This window comes from Chelonus insularis, unplaced genomic scaffold (genome assembly GCF_013357705.1).
Source record: "Chelonus insularis isolate UGA/USDA-ARS -01 unplaced genomic scaffold, ASM1335770v1 contig_63_pilon, whole genome shotgun sequence".
Lineage (NCBI taxonomy): Eukaryota > Metazoa > Arthropoda > Insecta > Hymenoptera > Braconidae > Chelonus > Chelonus insularis.
The window spans coordinates 215,328-236,077 of NW_023276680.1; the positions used below are offsets into that span (position 1 = coordinate 215,328).

Genomic DNA, 20,750 nt, shown 5'->3' on the forward strand with positions numbered 1-20,750 from the left:
GATTTCGAGTCACGTTTCGTAGGCGATACCCGTTCTCTACAACTCGATCCATGAGAGGGTAGACGCCCATTCTCGAACCATTGAACCATTGAATACCATGCAATGGAATCACTGTTACTCTACCGGATAGAATCAATCAAATCTGTGCCACTCCATATTGCACTCAAGCCCCCAAAAAATGATGCTTCATGAAATGGATTTCCTGAATTTCGATATTGCCTATTACTCTTCATTACAGTGATTTTTTTTATGTGAAAATGCATGTTTTGTATTGATTAACAATTTTATAATTTTGCTTCAAACTTTATCGTGTTAATGTGTCTGCTATAGAATGTTTATTATTTAATATTTTAATTCGTTGCATAAATTTATATTTATAAGAGAGTAATTATTTACTCTATTTAAATTTGTATACTATCGAGAAAGCTGATCTACAAACTCGTGCAAGTAAAGATGATCTATATCACTTCCTTGATAGTTTAACGAGCAATCGAATTAAAATTACCCTAATTCATTAATTATTGTACTGAAAATTTTAAAAAAGCATTTAAAATTTTTTATTGCATTGTATAAATTGTGATAATTATGTTTCATATAAACATAATTATAGCTATTAATGAATTTATCACATATAAGGTTTTCCATTGCACATGACATTGTTAATTGAAATTAATAGTTCGCTAAATTAATTTTAAAATTACAAAGAAAGTTTTTATCAGTTTTTGACAATGCATTACAAATAAAAATTATAGAAAAGTAATTTCTTTAATTTGTCATAAATATTCCGTTCTCGTTGAAAAAAGCCAGAAAAAATGCATAGTAGCATTGATTTAACAAAGATTTTTTGTAATAAAGTCTTAGACTCTAATTGAGTCAACTTAATTCTGATAAGAACTTGATTAAGTTTTTTTCTGCATGAGTATATTGAAATAAAGTACACGGGAAAAAAGTCTTAGCAAATTCACTAAGCTTAGTACTGGAATATAAAAAGTAATGACATTGAACAAAGAAAATTTCTGACAAAAATCGAAAATAATTTAAGGTAGACATAAGATGTTTAATTGACAGACTTATAATGTATAAAAAAATTTTTTCATTCTGTAATTGCTATTATTTCCCACTTCGACCATCGGAGCCATCCGTTTATAAGACTACATACGAATTTTTCTCATTGAGAATTATATGAATTTTCATCTCATATAGTCACTGACATCACTAATGAATTAAATAATTTTTAAGTTCCGTAGCAAACAAAACATTCTATTAAATCTTTCGAAGACATATTATTCAGAAATTTATTAATTAACGGTCAACATTTCATTTATCAACCACCTCGGAATGTTCATTCGAATCTTTATGCAGATTTACAGTATTCATTTGGTCTTACTTTAAATATGTCAGCTATTGGTTATCAATTATAAAGATGAAAATATATCTCTGAAACTTAAAGAATTAATGTACAAAAATTCAAAACCATACTATTTTTCAGCTAATTGAAAAAATCTCTCATTCATAATTTCGTGGTTTGAGTGGCCCAATTCTAGATACGTAATACTTTGTGATGGAATTAAAAAAAAGGTCATAAATTCATGTATATTAATAATAAACAGGACAAAACATGTTATAAACAAAAAGAGTCAATTTCCATTAATGTTATATGGTTCGTAACTTTTTTTCAGTAAAAGAAAAAATTCCTCGTTAAAAAAACTATGATTTATTACATACCTTCCATTTTCAATTGTTTGTAACAAATTCAATTGTTATAACCCTCTGAGCTTAGTTTGAGGCAGTTTTCGCAAAATTACATACAGACACTCTAATTTTATTCATATAGATTAATAAATTTTATTAGTAAAATGAAGTAGGGGAAGAGAGGGTAAAGTGGAACACGACGAAAAAATTTAAATAAACAAATTATCTATTACATTGAAAATTTTTAATGCATTAATAAATAATAAAAATGCATTAAGCGTTTTAAACTTATTTTAATAAATTAGTATATTTCCTCGAGCATTTCACTTTGCCCCTGCGTTCCACTTCACCCATCTTGCTCTTATAATTTTAAAATAATTCAAACTGTGTATTAATATTCTCTTTAACAGATATATTTTCAGCAAAAAAAGTGGTTTTTAGAGTTTTCTGACCGTTAATTTCTCAATATCTAAATGGTATGTAGTAACAGTAATATATTGTCTTACCATACTGGGTAATAAATACGAAATAACTCTACAGTATCTTCATCTTTTGTAAGTTTTTCCTATAGGGGAATTCTTAATTTATAAGAAAAAGTCATATTTCTATTCTCACATAACAGCGATTTTACACGCTACCACCATTTCTTATTACGTTATGGATTATTTTTTTATACATGGAGTTCTAATAGCTCTTAAAGTTTCATCTTATTATGAACAATTTTCGATTCTAAAAATAAATTTAAAATTGATAATCAATTTAATACTACTTTTCAATGGACTACATAAACTCAATGAGAACAATTTTATCTTACATTTAACATCGTGTAATAATGATTAACGCTACCTGATGGAATGAAATGAATACTTTTGAAAAATAAACTGATGTAATTACACGCTTCACCATCAATAGGGGTTTATCCGTAATCATAATAGTTTTTGATCAAACAATATTTTAATTAAAAATTTTTTTAGCGAATTTACTGTTTTATATTCAAGATTTGTTTCAAGCTCAACATTTCAGTTTCAACCTGCATTATTTTAATTAAGTATAACACTGTTACAGTGTCTTTAAAAATCCTTTCAAAGTTTTGAAATGTACACTACATACTTTTGCAAAATAAATTTTACCTATTAGAGTGCTATAAAAAATCCTTTAGACAGTTTTTCTATATCCTTAAACATTGCAAGTAGACTATTATCGGATGGAGGCCAGAGGCAATAAAATGTGATTTACTTGAGCTCGTAAACTTTAAATGACTTTTCTACATTAAATGTTAAGTTATAGTTTTTCTCCAATTTGTACTCTACACATGATTTCTTGCTAATGTAATTCTTTTTCATAATTCTTAAGATTTCTAATATATATATATACATATATATATATATATACTTTAGAAAAAATTTCACATTATTAAAAGTTTTACAAAATACTTTCATGAAGTTGTATAATTCAATTTTCAAAAAAGTATAAAGTTCCTGTTAATAATAAAAATAATAAACTTATAAAAAAAACCTTTCATTTTGGCCATGTTTCAATTTGGTTTAGTCATTTTCTTGATTATCTTTGCTCTAAATCTATTCATTATCGACTGAGTTTGATTTATTAGAGAGCTTCTATTTTCCAGTCCCTCCAATGCTGTCAATTCCAAATCAATTGGAAGGAGCTTACATCGGCCAAGATGTCATTTTGGAATGTCACACAGAAGCTTATCCGACGTCAATAAATTACTGGACTACAGAATCAGGCGAAATGATTGTCTCTGGTAATTTTATATTTTCTGATAAAATTGAAAAAGTCATTTTTTTGTTTCATCAAAATGAAGCATAGTTTATTTGATTAAATTGACAAAAAAATTATCGGTAGATACAAAACTTAATTAATACATGACATGTATTTATAATAGAATTCAACTTTTAAATGCAGTTAATAATAAATAAATTTTAAACATTAAATTCTATCAAAATCATAGTTATTGTTTATTTTTATTCAAATTTAGTTTAATCAATATAGGAAGTTGATCTCTAAATAATAAGTGAATGTGTTTAATGTAAAGTATAATATTCATGAAGTAATATATTTCAATGAATGTGATTTAAAAAAGCTTTTTACAAAGAGAAAATATTGGAATAAAATTTAATTAAGCACTCATATAAATGGACTGTCATAAAAAAATTAGCTATTAATTATTTTAGGAAATTTTTCCGTCAATAACTATCTCATGAAGTTGATTACTATCTTCTTTGGACGTTTCAAAAAAATTATAACCATAAAAAAGTTTATTGGATATGGCGCTTTTTATCGAAATAAAATGATGAATAAAAAACATATTGAGAAAGTCGAATAACAATTTATTTTGACTAAAGTTATGTCGACAATTTAATTATATTTTATTTGATATTTCCAGAGCGTACATAGTTCAGATTGTTATTTTTCATCTAACATAAATAAATAAAAAAGTTATTATCATCAAGGGGCTTTATTTTATATCAAGATTATTTTTTAGATTTTACGGCAAATGTATTTAGAATAAGTTGACTCAAAAATTTCGATAAATTATAATAAAGTATAATGGTAGGTCTGATAATAAAAATGTAACTCACGATTTCCTAATAAGATCAATAATTTACATAAATTGTACAATTAAATAAATAAAGTAATTAACTCTGAGAGGCTTACTGGGTACAGCTTGGTGAGCTTCTCACACACACACAAATCCGTTGAAACTAAGAACACTCTATGAAAGTTTGTGGAACTCAAGTAAGATTCAAGTACAGTAGCCATAAATAATCCAATAATTAACATGTTTTTTTCATATTGACTACTTTTTACTTAATTATTGATCAAATAATGAAATCAGTAAAAATTTTACTCCAGGTTCAGAGACGGATGTTAATTTACAATATTAATAAAAGAAAATTCATCATTGATTGTTTTGTTATTCTTTTATGTATATTATATTAATTATTTTCAGACAATTATGTTCTTTTTTTTATGATTGTTTATTTATTCTAAAAACTATTTACATTATAATGAGTAGAGGAATTAAAATATATTTTAATTCCTCTACTTATATGGAAATGAGAAAACAAAAAAGGTTTTGGAGTAAAATTTTCTTGATGTATCGATTCGGAATAAATCTTATCACAAGGATGTAATTTTAATATTTAAACGCCAAGTTAGTTTGTATGAATACTATGGACAAAGAACATGGTTTTACTTTCCCAGGTTATTACCATTCGATTGCAGGTGAAAAGTACGAGGCTTTATATACTGACAGTGGCTACAACAAATATATGATGCTGAAAATACGAAATGTTGGACCTAAAGACTTTGGGTCATACAAATGCGTGGCACAAAATTCATTGGGTGGAACTGATGGTGTTATAAAATTAGATGGTGAGTAACTTGAGAGTAGATTAAGGAGTAGGAGTAGGTATTTAATGTTCAATAAATCGATGACCCTGCAAAGACTTCATTGTTCAAAGGACAATTGGATACTCCCGAATACTGACGCTAAAGATGGCGTCTCATGAGATACAATTATTGAGTCTTTGTTAAACCATTCTGAGCTTTGAGTTCTAAATAGGTTATACTATTGACATACATATACTGCTTCTACTAGAGTTGCATTTTCAATAATTAATTAAAGATGATAATCTAATGGGATCATTTATTTTATGGTTAAGTTAACGCTATTTGTTTTTTCATTCTACTCATTTTTACTCCATTCTGACGGCAGCAGAATGACGAGTATAAATTGAACGGAATTAAAAGTCTGACGAGCAATTTTCCTCGTTGATTGTGTTATCGGTTTTGAGGGGTGAATGTGGATGAAGTGCAAGAGGAGGCTGATGCCTATCGTGAGATTCGTGCTACTCCGGTGATTTAGAATCACGTGGGAATGATAATGCATTTATTCACGATCTCACTTTAATAATTCTATTGACAAGCTCAGAGATACGCATGCGCGAAAATTTGTTCGATTCCATTTCGATTATTTTATTCAAAATAAAATTCATTATTTTATTGTTACATTTTAATCTACAGTAATCATTTTTTTTAAAGTTTCATTATCATTCTGTAATGCTATATTTCATGATGTTTTCTCTCAAGTAATCAGCAAATTAATTGTTACAGAAATTCCAGCGCCATCGACAACTACAACACAAGCTACCTATTACGTTACTTCGTTAATGAAAAAACATGGTAATAACTTGATTCTATTGAAAAATCAATTTAATTATGAATTAATCAACTGTTATGTATTTAGAACTACCCGATCTTTGATTATTATAAAAAATGCATATCATATTACTTTGATTTTTTTTAGGACGAAACGGGAATAAAAAATATCGACAGCGTCCTAATGACTACGAAGTCGAGGAGTGGAGAGACGCGGGTAAGTAAATAATTGATCAGCTCAGTCTTATTCATAAATGTAGAGAAATTTAAGAAATATTTTTCTTGTGCTATTGATTTTACTTCGTCACATGAAAGATATTTAGTACACGATTGACAATTTTAACAATTAATTTTGTTTTAATATGCCATAGGATTTAAAGTTTTTTTAACTTCAATATATGTTGTTCAGAAATTTATTATAAGTTTTATCTATTTGACAGAGTTACGTCAAGTTTATAAAGTATAATTTTTTTCGATTTGTACAAACTGATTTTATGTTTAATCACAAAACTTTTCAATTATTTATATATTTATTCAAGAAAAACAGAATAATAAATAATAAACATAAACTGGAAAACATTACACATAAATGTAAATATTCAAAATAAGTTACACAAAGAAGAATAATTTGACTATTTGAAATATTCATCGTGATGATAGTAAAAAAGCTATGATTTAAGAGTCAAGTCGAAAACACGCTGGAATAAAAGTTCACTTACATATTTGAGGTAATATTTCTTCTTTCCTTCATACTGCAAAAGGCTATGTTGATTATCTTACCATGACGGATCAATATTTAGAATGTAAACAACATTTGCGAATAGAACAGTCATGATCTAAATTTCTGAAACTTATTTAATCAACGAAAAACATTAAAATACGTATTTTTTTTTAAACCAAAATATTTGTTGTAGTAGATTTATCTTGAATCGGATATTTCTGAAACTATCTGAGATATTCTCCGGTGTCACTAACATTCGAAATTTATATTTTCAAGGCAACTTAGACTCGTCTATAGCAAATGTTAGTTTTAAATTATATCTGACCGATCGAATACTGTTTCTTAGTCATTACTACGGAAAACTACATTCTGATTGTAGTTTTTTTTTCTTGATAGATAGCCGCAGTTTGAATCGATAATACACCCAAAAGTCGCATAAAAATCCACCAAATTTTCTTTTTGTTACTTTACTTTAGAATTTCTTCTCAACTACTCTGGATATTTCAAAAGATAATGATAGCAAATTTCTCTTGTACGCAGACTCTTTTAGTCTAATACGTTACTAACATACAAGATATCCATGAATATCTTGGATACGTTCAGTGAAAATAAAATATATTGATGATGATTGATTAAGGTTTTCTACACGCAGAGAAATGTATAGTAAAAATTACCCTGAATTTTATAGTAATTTGGTGACACTGCAGGGTGAAGGTAAAAATTACTATACATATTAAAAAAATTATTGTGCACATTGTAAAAATTACTAAACTGCATAGTAATTTTTACTCTAATTTTATCTTAAAAATTACTATGCAGTTTAGTAATTTTTACAATGTGCACAATAATTTTTTTAATATGTATAGTAATTTTTACCTTCACCCTGCAGTGTCACCAAATTACTATAAAATTCAGGGTAATTTTTACTATACATTTCTCTGCGTGTAGCAATAAATAAATTTTTCCAAACAAATGTAAAACTCATGTAAAATGTCAATACTATTTATCTTCTTAAAATACAATTATAATATTTAGTTTATTTTTTTTTTTTTTTCGTTTAAAATAGTTGAATTATTTAATTGTGTTTATAACATTACAAAAAGATAACTATGTTAGATATTTAAAGTTTCTACGTACGGTCTTGTTAAATTTTTAGAGCAGAAATTTTTACAAAATTTTTCAGTAATAATTTTATGAAACTAATAAAGAAAAAAATCTCTAATGGAGTTAAATTTTTTCAAGCATATTTTAATTACCAAAGTTGAAGTTAATAACAAAGTCTTCATTCTAAGTTTGGTGCTATTATACATGAAATTTTCAGTCGATTAAGTTAATCTTCAAATTTTTGAACTATTTAAACAATTCATCTTTATTTTGATTTCAAACATTTTGTATGTAATCAGTTATCCATTTCAAATAAAAATAAAAATCTTAAAAAAATCTATTTTATCTTAGTTATAAATAAAAATGAAACGAAATTTAGTGAAACCAATTTTAATTAATGTAAAGAGTATAAAAACAATTCATAATTTTACCATAAAGTCTAATAATTCACTTCATTCCGATTATATCAATATGTAAATAGATTTGATACTATCGGTTACCATATGCAACTACTTTGTCGCACCTTAGCATAAGAGGTTCATGCAAATAAGCAGAGCAGAGTAAAATGATGTTATATACATCACTTTAATAAAAACTGTCTGAAATATTATAAAAATAACTAAGAAGCTTGTGCAATGAAAATATAGTTGTCGGCCATATTTTCAGATTATGATCGAGATTACGACTCGACAAAGAGGCCGATGATGGATGCGGGCAATGAAGGAGCAAGTCGGTATTCTGAAGCATTACTCGCATGGTTTCTTACACCACTAGTACTGTTCACTGCAGGGAGGTGATTCTTGAGTTCCGGTTGGGGCTTCCAGTTAGTGTTTAACGGCCATGATCATGAAGGATGTGAAACGTGGCCAGAGATCTAGTGATCTAGCCCAATGAATAACCCGCCCGTGGCGAGGTTTGCGTGCTAAAATTATTTTCATACTCGAAACAACTTCATAAAAGTGTGAATAGATGAACGGTTATTCATTAATGATGAATAGATAATGTGAATTCATTTGTTTGTTGGATGATTGATTGTCTAGTGTTATGAGTAATGAGAGTGAGACAAGAGTGATAAAAGTTTAATATATATATATATATTAATATATAAATACACATATAAATCAGTATAAAAATCATTAATAAAATATGAATGCTATATGATTGATATTAAATAAATATTTTGCATAGGCTTCAAGTGCTTCGACATGAGAATTTATCAGTCGTAATAAATACTTTCGTAAAATTTTAGTAAGTTTTTTATTAGATAAAATGTTTATTTAATATTTGGAATTGAATTGAGGCTGGAATTGAGAACGGACCGTCTATATTGGAAATAAACGTGTCAAGAACTTCATCACGTAGATCGGACAACTTTGAAAAAATATTGATGAAAGTGAAGCCTCTTTTTTATTATTTAAAAATAAAGTCATTGAATTAATTTTTTCTATAATTTATTCTTATCGTAAATTTCTTTTCTATTATTCTAATATTTATGTTAAGAATTTCATGTTGCTCTGCAGTTGCTATTGTAAAATATGTTGAAAGAAATTGTAGTAATATTTATTTTTGTTTGTAGTTGTTAATAATCGTTAAAGAAATGTGAATACATTTAAAAGAAAGAAAGTAGAATGGATTTAGATTATAGACACTATTGCCAAAAGCGCATTTATCTAAATACTATTGTCATTTGACAAAACCAAAAATTATTCCAAAGAGAATAATATTAAATAAACAATTTAAATAAATAAATAATTCAAAAAATTTTCCATCAGAAAATTTTATACACCCAAATTTTTAAAATCAAAATAAAACTAATATTTATTAACAACTGTAATGAGGCATCAAATCGTAAGTAGTTATGTGAATGATAGGACTTATTTTCAACACTATAAAGTTGCAGACGAAAATTATTTCGTAAATAAAATTGTACGAACTTATATATCTATAACAAACAATTTAAGTTGACAATCATTGGAGTATTTGTCATTGATTTTTGTTTTTAAAACAAAGCTAGTAATAAGTCAAACAAGCTGTTCAGTATTATTGTGTTTATTAATTAATTTATTTATTGTAGAAAAACACATTTTAATAAAAAAAAAGTAAGAAATTTTGTGAAACAATAAAAATATATATTGTATTGTATATATCTATCGTTGCAAACTGTATCGGTGATTAATTATTATAAAATACGTGGGATTTTCAAAACGCTTTGCAGTAATATGTATTTATTATTAATTAATGAATATTAGAATATAAAATTTTCATTAATCAAGTGATAAAAAATAATTACAAAACTACATCTGTTTATACAGCACGAAATTGTATTATGTGAATTGACTAAATGTAATTAATGTGATCGTTTGTATTGATTATCCATTTATCGTTTGATCATTTTTATATTCCTAGAAGCTCAATACTTTTTAAAACCTTTATGCCATTAATCATTTATTTCAGTGACTATTATTACTTTTGTAAGATCATTTTTTATCTAATCAAATCTCCATTATAGTTTTAAATGTCAATGTATCGAAGAATGATAAAAATGTTGCAAAAAAAAAAACTATGTAAAGAGCGAAAAGTGCGATTGGATAAATCGAATTATAGAAAAAATTATTAGTTGAATCATTGTATTAAGAATGTAGATGAAATTAATATTGTTGTAATAAAAATTATTGGTTAAAAATTGTCATAAGAACTTAATAGAAAAAAAACATATATAAACATCTCTATGAAAAAAATACAAATAAATATTAAAAGACAACTAACAATTAAAATTTTTTATTCATAGTATGATAAGTATCTTTTGTTTTTTAAAAATTAAAAAATATTATAAAAAAACATTCAAATTATTATTCAATAACTTAAAAAAAATGATTGTACTATATACTTTTATTTTTTTTTTAATATCATCATAAATAATTTAAATTACTGAAAAATAAAAAAAAACTCACGTGTGATCAAACAAATAGAAGAAGCATTCCCAAATGATATTCATATTAATTGTATTGTTTTGTTCTTCATACTGATTAAGATTTCAAGTATAAAAGCGTTAGATTTTATGAGGTAATAAATTTCAATTATTTTCCTCTAATTTTCAATAGCACAAGTAAAGTTGCATAGACGGAGAGTGCGAGTTGCTGAACACCACAACTCCACAACATGAATTTGCTCGCTGAGAACAGTGTATCGGAGAGTAACGAGAAGCGCTGCATTCAGAAAATTCGATTTCTCCTCTTGGAGAGCCACGAGGATACGGAAATCAGCATGATCCAACTGGATTGCGGTTGCATGTTTGCTACCGCATCATTTCCCACTATGCTTTCATACTATTGTTGGAGATCCAACGTGCCGAGAATCGTCGTCACCCAGTAGCCATTCGTGGAAATGACCCTCGATTAAAAGTACAAAAAGTGTCGAGCTACTGAACCTTTGCAATGGGGATGGCAATCAATCAGACCAACTACCATTTATTTTTTTCCCGTCTCTGTCGCTTTTCACTCTATTCCACTTCCTCTTTAGCTCTTCATCGTTGCTAGAGCAATTGAGCTTAAACTATTGTCTCAGTAGAACTAGACTTGCGTGCTGAAGTTTAGGACAAGCGACTGTAATTAGAACAATGCAGCCGAGAGTACGAGAAGTGAAACAGTATCAGCATAAGTGCGAATTACTGATAAACTAGTTGCCAAGGCTACTGAAAAGTGTTTAGGAGATGTACAACATTTGAATACATGTCGTTCATTAATTTACCTAGCATTCATTCTTAGATCCTGATGCTGATTGCTTTAAATTAACTTCATTATCTCAGAAAGGCTATTCGTGCTCAAATACAGTAAGTTTTACTTGGAGTATTTGTATTCAATTAACTGTCATTCATTAATAATATAAATGGAAACTTTTGTTCTGAAAATAAAAATCTTCCATTCCCTCTACTTCAAATAAATCTGTAGTTTGAAAATTATTGAATTGGATCAAACTAGAATATGTGATATTTTAGATATAATGAATCTAATTAACATCAACATATCCATTTCAATTTGCAACTTTTTAACTTTGACATAAAATTAAGGAATTAAAGATTGTTATGACAATATTAAATTTAAACGTAATGTAAATCTACAAATCCAATACCAAATTTAAAACCAGTGCGTGAAAAATCAATACAGAGTAGAAAGGTGTAAAAAAAATTCAAGAATATATTGGATAAATTTATTAAAAGTTGAACGAAAAACAAGAAAAAAAACGGAATTAATTAATGTTTTATTCATGACCATTTAGAATAAAGAAATCATAAAATATCAATACAAGCATATTTAGTTAATAAATTTTCATTCTTGAATCCTATTTTACCTTTCATTCAATATAGTATTTTATTGTTCTCATATAAATCATTTCATTCATATTATTCAAAAAGATTATGACGTAATTCATTCAATGGAAAGACCAAATGAATTTTAGAAATGATATTATCCGTTGAACAACGACTCGTTAATACCATTATTTCGAATAATCCCAAATGATTAATTATTGAAATGATTGGCAATTTGCAGTGTTCCATGATACCTGAATTCACTAATAAGCGAATGTAATTACCTGCAAAACCCTACTTGGATAATTGTATATTTTAATTATTTACGTATTCAGTTAACCATCCGATTAATGTACAAAGATTTTTATCCTCTGAATTAATAATCATGATTATCATTTATTTGTTGACAATAGAAAGTATAGAACAATACTGATTATATCCGGAATAATAGAAAGAGAAACTGGTATCAGTTTATTCTCAAATGAATAATTATTCATATCGAACGAAATATTCACGACATATGTCAAACGAAAGAGATTACGTGTCAACGAATACATAACATATTTTTTCCAAAAAAATCGTGCTCAAAAATATTCTATTGTCTATCCAAGAATCTAACATTGAAGAAAATCTCTTATCTGATCTATTGCAATAATAATTTTTTAACAAATACATTGTTAAGAAATAAAGAAAGAAAAAATTAAAACATCAGTTATTGTATTTTTTTTTTTGCTTATTTATGATTGATGATAAAAATATATATCAAAAAATAAGGTAAATGTCCTCGTGTTTATAGATGTCTTGATTCTCGTTCAGTGAACTTCGTGTTTTTTAAAAATTCTATAATTCGACATGTATTTCCAGAAAAAAGTTTTTAAAATATTAAAAAAATATTGTGTCAAGTTCAATTTATTCATTTTTTATAACATGGTTATGAATATTTTGGTTGAAATTTTTTTCATTATAATCTTTACAAATAAGATTATTTTCTTTGTTTATTAGCTAATGATTAAAAATATGAAACGATAAAATTACTGAGAAAAAATTATATATTTCTGTTGATTACATGCACACAGAATTGTTAATTCATATATGACTCTTTTTACAATTTATATTAATGTGTGCCGGAATACGTATAAATTGATTAACTAATTTGTTACCTACTTTCAATGAATTATTTTTAACGTCATATTAAATATTCATTGATGAATGAACAATATTGGCGGTTACAATGCTTTTATTTTACGTACTACAGCTCTGTATCGAGATGCATGTATATTTAAAGCAAAAATTAAATTTAAATAATATACAATAAAGGAGAGAAAAATGGAAAAATTTGATAAAAATAAAAAGCGTCTAAAGTGAGTGGTTTGAAATATGGAGCAGAAGGGAACAGCTGGCGGGTAACGTGTCACATTATTTTTGCACGCGGCGATGCGACGCGTGAATTCAACAGAGTCAGCAATATAAACGTGATATTTTATTTTACACTTTTTTTACCTATTCATAAATCAAAAATTGTCAGTACTATTTTTTGTGAATTAAAATTTTTTGTATTTTATTTTTTACCAATTTGAAAAGTTATCAAATATTAAATGAAGATTTAGGTGAAACATTACAATATCTATTATAGTATAATTATTATTATTATTATTATCATCATTATAAAAAAATTAAATTAAAAAAAGGCATAGTTTTTTTAAGTGGTATATTTATTTTCGATAAAAATGCTGTTAAATTGTATGAAAAAAGAGTTTTATTAGAATAAAACTCTTTTTTATTGGAATTTTTTTTTAGACGTTCGAAATTCATTATATGAGTGATAAAACAGTGTTTTTAGTCATCCCTTATATTAAGTACGCACTTATATCTTTTACATCACATAGTAAAATATAGTCAAAGTCTATAAGGGGAATCACCAGCGTGAAAATACTATCGCTTTCCAATAATATAAAGGATCGAGAAATCGCGCCAAGTGCACTGGCACCACCGAAGAAACTGAATATATTGTCGCAAGTACCTCGCGCCACACCTCCTCCTCTTCCTATCTCACGCCTCTTGGCCATATGGTGGCCGACGTATTTCATATAAAGCGCCAATTTTTAACTCAGTAAAGACATATTTTATTGGAATTTTCTTCCGAATTTTTTACTTGCGAAGAATGTTATGGATTTTTTTTCAATTTTTCTTCAACAACAGATATTAATACTCTATTAATATCAATATTCATAATGAAATAAAATCAAACTCAACAACCATGCGTACTTAGAGTGAAGAAAAATTTCCAGTTTTTTTCGATGTCGATCCTAATTAGAACATACACATCAAATTTTCAAATTAATCAGTTTAGTTAGAAAAATCCAATGAACACGAGTAGTAAGTAATAGTATTGGAATAAAAGAAACGAAGTAGAAGAAGCATCTGGGAGAAAAAAGTGTTTTTGTAGATCTGAAGCAAAAGGGAAACGGCCGCAATATCTTTTAGGGTCGAAAGTGCACACAGTTCAACGAACGTAGACCCTATCACGGGTCGTAAATCCTCTAAGGCCATTTTCACTCGGTTTCTCAGCCTCCTTCTACTTGGTCTTTTCCTCATCCTACAACTGCTATTCCGTTGCTTTCATTTCTTACTTTGTCTTTGGCACTTGGTGTCTTGCGTCTCGCAATTCATCCCCATCTTATGCTTATAGATATATTTTTGCTTTAGCACACTGTAGAAATACCCGGAATCATTTTCTTTGGGGTTCATATCGCATCATTCCATCGACCACCACTCAGTCTATCTAGGTGATAACAAAATAAGAACGACCAACAACTTTCTCAAAAGCTATGCTATTGTTGAACGATCCTATTCTCACTCTCTCACCACCACCACCAACTTTCTGCTTCTTTGTCGACACTCCCGTACTAACTGGGATTTAGACCAGTTAGAGTTTCACCTAAATCACGTCGAAGGCTTATACAATAATCAAAATGTATCTACCTCGTTAATTAAACTCATAGAAATCTCATTTACGGAATTTAAAAAGCTAAAAATGAGGCGTTTTTTTTTCTATGAATTTAATTATGAAAAATAAATTCAAAACATACTTATATAAGTAAGCTTTACAGTAAATAAAATTTATAGTTGTAGGAGCAATCCAAGTATAGCTAAACTTAATCGCCGTCACAGCAATCCTTATGCCTACTCTAATTATTTAGAAAGTTTTTTCAACTATCTAGATAATTACTACAATTATCTTAACCATATGAGCACTTGAAGTATTACTACAGTAACAATACTACAAATTTTAGAAGCGGCTTCGAAAAAAAAAATTTTTACCCGTGTAGAATTTATCATGGGCATACCTAAAGTGTAATTGGGCTCTAATTGGGAATCATTTAGATCAGCCCAAAATAAGTATTCCTAATTTATGCGAAATGAATTTGTTATTTAGGTATTATAGGCACAGCCCAAGATTTGTTCAATTTCGCGTTGCCAATAACTTCTTCATGATAACCTTATTAAGGTAATAATAATTTAATATTATCAATCTTTTAAAAAATTATACATATTGATCTGTTCATATCAGTACAGTAGTAATAATTTCTAATTAGTAAGAGTTAGTAATTAATTAGTAATAATTGAATGAATTGCCGAGCAGGTAAAGGTACTGGGCTGAAATGCATACAAGCTAGTAATCGTACACTGAGAAAATTTTTCGTGAAAAATTACCCTTAACTTTGGGTTAACCGTGTGATATCTCCAGAATCTGAGAAATTTTACAAACTACGCGTATGAATTATTACAAAATCATCTGGGTAAATTTTACCAAGCACGTATAGTAAAATTTCCCCAACAAAAAAATCTTTAGCCTCACAAATAAATGAAAAAGGTGTTCTTTTACTTATTATAAAAAATTGGACAACACCTAATTCAATAAATACCAGGCTCAGAATTAAAATTTCTCGCCTATGAGTAAAAATAAATATGCCCAAAAGAAGCCCAAAACACGCCCAAAATGAAAAATAAGCCCAATACAGGCCCGATTGAAGCCCAATCTTGACTTAGAGAAACTTTCAGTGCCCAAAACAAGGCCATTACAGGCCTAAATTTTGAAGGAGTCCAATTAAAGCCCAAAAACATTTTCTAGGCCCACAACACACCCAATTCGAGCCCAAAAATATTGTCCGGGCCCATAACGCGCCCAAATCAGGCCTAAAACACGCTCAATTGAAGTCCATTTTCCAAGATCATATTCGACAATGATGACAATAAATTATTACAAATGTAAATTTGTAGCACCAAAGTTAATTTGATGATAAGTTTTTATGACAATTTTTTCTTCTTTTCTAGATTTTTAAAAGATTTTTGGGCTTCAATTAAGCGTAGGCCTGGAAAAGAATTGTGGACTTGAATTGGGCGTGTTGAGAGCCTGAAAAATCATTTGGGCTCAAATTAGGTCTCTTTTAGGCGCGCCCAAAAACTGATCATTTTTACTTGGGTAACTAACAAAAAAAATCATTCTTCTTCTATTCAAGAGTAAGTATGCATTCTTTGGATACATTTGAGGTCCGTGGATATTCAATTTTAGTATTTTCTTAAACTTTTTCGAGGAACGATCAAGTTGGTCAGTTTGTGTGAAAAAATGTAGAAGTGTTTTGAGTTGTGGTGTTTCTTTACTAAATTTGTGATAGTAGTGCAAGTGATATTGTTTTTAATGGCAAATAATTTTTTAGCATATATAAGATGGGTCGAAAAAAAAATTTTACAGTAAATAATATCCCTAAAATCCGTTAAAATTTAAACAGAAATGTTGAGGTAAAATTTATCATGAATTGCTTTATAAAATTTACTCAAAAAGCGACAGTAAAGTAGCTTTACCAAACTGCTTGGTAAATTTTACCCCCACATTACAGTTGATTGTCCCAACACATTGTCCTAATAAGGACAAGCGTTTACATTCTCAAAGTGGGCCTAATGTGGTATCCCACTTGGCGCCTCACTCGAATTTAATGGGTAATGGGTCCGATTTTGTGAATCCCGAATTTTGACATATCTCCACGTTTCAAGACCCCCAGAGTCGAATACAATAGTTTTTGAGTGGACGTCTGTGTGTGTGTGTGTGTGTACATATGTGCGTTCGGAGTTATTTTTCGTCTCGGTTAACTTGAGAACAAAAAATGATATCGACGTGGGAACCATTGCATTCGACGCATAATGACGCAACTTAGAACTGATTAGGTTTTCAGCAAAATTGGTCCAGCCGTTTTTTTGTAGAATCAAGTAATTGGAAAAAGTTAAATCTCATTATTCTTTCCCCAGCACAGTAAGTCGTGTGGACCTTTCGGGTTGCATCCAGACCACTGGAGAACACTGATAGTTACATCTATTTTTTGAGTTTATTAAAAATTTGATCATAATTTAAAATATTGTGAATTTAAAAATTAGAAATAATCCGATTTCGAATATCAAGTGTCTTGTTTTTCGTGCAGTGCTTGACATTTAAATTACAGAAACAGTTTTCATTGAGTTGAATTACATGTATCTAAGAATATAACAAAATATAACATTTACATCCAACTTCTTCAAAAAAACATGCTTCAAAAGACTGTGAATAGAAAAAGTTTTCATAAAGAATCTGATACAAATGTATTTTTAGTCAAAAATATTTTATAACAATATAATATAATATTTTATCAACAATATTAAACTTATAAATTTGTTCTGTAATTTTGGGAAAAACATGCCCATACTGCCAAAGAATAGATCATTGATCCATTACAGTAACAGAACATTTTTTCTCAAGTATAGGTTTGACAGATCAACTCAGAAAATAAAGCGAAAAAGAAAGTTCAAGATTATAAAAGGGCAAAGTTAGTAAACTATATACTGAATAGTAGGTCAAAAACGTGCTTTACATTGAGAGGGTAAATGTCAGATGTTGCAATATCGCAACACCTGCATAACTGGAACAGAAGATAAAGAGCACCGACGTTCATAAATTTGTTGGACGCTCGAAGCCTGCTGAATCCTCCGTAAACTAGGATTAACCAGCCGAAATCAAGTTTAAGGCTTCTCAATGTGCTCCTTAATACTTATATCAAAGATTATATAGGCTTTCGATTTGTAAAATTGATCACACAAATAAATTACTCGTTATTATTTTTGCAATAAAAAAGTAATAAAAAAATAACAGTTCTCAATGATTAATTTATTTTTAAAGAATGGCTCTGGACTTTATTTGAACCTTAACAATGAATTGCTGTTAATTGAAATCCATAATTTTGTCATTTTTCGATTTAAACAAAAAAAAAGAAAATCTCGTACTGTATTTATTATTCTACGATAAAATTTTCCTTGACAAATAAATAAAAAAACCAATAATTTTCATTCCCAAAATCTAACACATGTTCTACATAATTTTATGTTTCTCTGGGGAGCATTGAATTCTAATTTAATCTACAAATAAATAGATTACCCTAAAATATGATATAATTTCCATTTTACAAATAATTATAGGTAATGTTAATATTAAATTTATTTTTCACTTTGTTTTTCGTATACAAATTTTATTAATGATATGTAAATATTTTATGATAAACTTTGAAAATTTTGATTTAATAGCCTTATGGAACTCCACTAGTTTTTATGAAACAACATATAAAATGAAGAAAATGTGAATCAAAATATCATATACTTTTCAATTACTTGATAAAATTCGATGAAATTCTACAAGATTGTTTCATTCGACTCAATCCATTGAAATGACAATTATTTGCAACAGTTACATATTCTTCAATATTTCCTCTTAGAATGAAAGCAATACGTTCAACTATTCTGTGATATCTATTATCAATATTATCATTATCATAATCATTATGGAGAGATTCTACAGTACAAATAGAATACGAGACACAATTTACTCGAATTCTACATTCATGTTTTATTACCTTGAGCATCACATTACGGCAATCGGATTATATGTACATATAGTGTAGTGACAATAGTTATCGCTGTTAATTAGTTCATAGAACAATGTTATTAAATAATAGATACATTAAAAATTTATTGTAATTATAATTTAATAAATTTATTAAAAATTATCATTGTTTCAAGTATTTTATTCACATTTATTTGAATACCTGCCCTTGCCCATACTACCGTTTATCAAGAAAATAATTAGTAATTATTTTCAAAGGGAACTAAAATTAAATGATATATCATTTAAGTATACTAGAAAATATGCGTCAATGGTTGAATGATAATTTGAATTTTTTGAGTAATCCCAATTAGATAAAGCTGTCAAAAAGACATTTTTCGGATGCTGATAAAAAGATGTCTGAATGCTATTTTATATTCTTAAAGTTGTCTTATAAACACCTAAAAAGACGTCTATTTCTCCGTAAAACTTTATTCAAATAGTATCCAAAATGATGAATTTTTAAAAAATTAAGGAAAGAGTCACTTAGTTTTCGATTATTGGCTAACTTGGTATGTCCATGGGAATTTATAAATAGAATTAATTGAATTTATTCCAATCCATTATTTGTGTAATTAACCTCTGGTTAATTTATTATTCTTTGGGAACTAGCATATATATACCAACTATTTCAATAATAAATTATCAAGAGATTTAAAATCAATTAGGTGAAATATTTTATTGTATTATTGTTTAATTTCTTTTCTGCGATTCAATAATAAATGGTTTTTTTTGTTTATAGTCCATTGAATTTTTTTTTCTTGCTAAAAGTTACCTATCAAATTTATTGTGTAAAAACGATTTGAGCATAAATATAATTATTATGTACTATCAGAAGTATAACGTTTTGATTTTGTATGAAGAATGTTTAATAAAATGCATAATAATTATTGAATAACGTATAAAATCAAAAGTTTATCATGGAAGTTATGAGATTGAATTGTCATTATTAAATTGAAAAAGTGACAAAAGTTATTATAATATGCAGTTCAATAACTTATGGAATATCAAAAGATTAGTTCTTATATCAGCATGTTTTTAAATTTATATAAAACATAATTGGGTAATTATCTAGTCAAACTTACACCCCTCCGATTTGTCTCCTCAAGAGAAGATGCTGCTACTAAAGTATTCTAAAATTGCTCAATAAGTAGTATACGATTTACTACTACTATAGTAGTAGTAAATCGTGCTAACGTAAAGATAATTTTAAAGCAAATATTATTAAAGAATGCCGAGTGACAGACACTCTCCAATCAAATTTCTCCGGAACATCATGACATTTCGATATGTTTTATCTGTTACTTCCTCTTCTAGAGTCATTTCTTTTGATTCTGAACGGGTTGTGCACTAAGAAAGACCAACTCGCTTGGTATTTCACTTTCTTTTATATTGATATTCGTCTACAGTATAAAGCTAATTTTTCTGATACCGCAAGATATCCGGTTTAGTCCTGGACAAGGCAGGTGTTATCGTAAACAGTAGGGTAAAGTATCTGTTCATATATTCAGTATTCATTTCCTGGTGATTCCCTACAAAGTTATCAGGTAGACCTGCTGAAAGATCCTTTATATGTCTATGAGAGTCTCTGAATGACAGACTTGTGTCTCTCATAAAGAGACCTGTGGTTCTCAGTTACGTCTCTTGATACTCTTTGAGAATTGATGAAAATCACTAAACACTCATGTAGAGTTTCTATTTTACTATTTTATATTGGTCTTTACTAACTTTTTCAACCAAAAGAATCATTTGTTAATGAACAAACTGTATTTTTCAGTAGA

General features: G+C 27.9%; 1 protein-coding gene across 3 annotated transcripts in view; it reads left to right on the forward strand.

Moving 5' to 3' along the window:
• LOC118070516 (neurotrimin-like) overlaps window positions 1-9,727 on the forward strand; it is a 118,338-nt gene extending 108,611 nt beyond the window's left edge. For 2 of the 3 annotated variants that reach the window (XM_035089150.1, XM_035089149.1), the window contains exons 7-11: window positions 3,320-3,457; window positions 4,921-5,091; window positions 5,833-5,901; window positions 6,026-6,094; window positions 8,369-9,727. In XM_035089150.1, the coding sequence (XP_034945041.1) occupies window positions 3,320-3,457; window positions 4,921-5,091; window positions 5,833-5,901; window positions 6,026-6,094; window positions 8,369-8,499 (578 nt within the window). In that variant the 3' untranslated portion in view covers window positions 8,500-9,727. The remainder of the gene's footprint in view (window positions 1-3,319; window positions 3,458-4,920; window positions 5,092-5,832; window positions 5,902-6,025; window positions 6,095-8,368) is intronic. The other variant, XM_035089151.1, reaches the window with a different exon arrangement.
• Window positions 9,728-20,750: the final 11,023 nt, after the last annotated feature.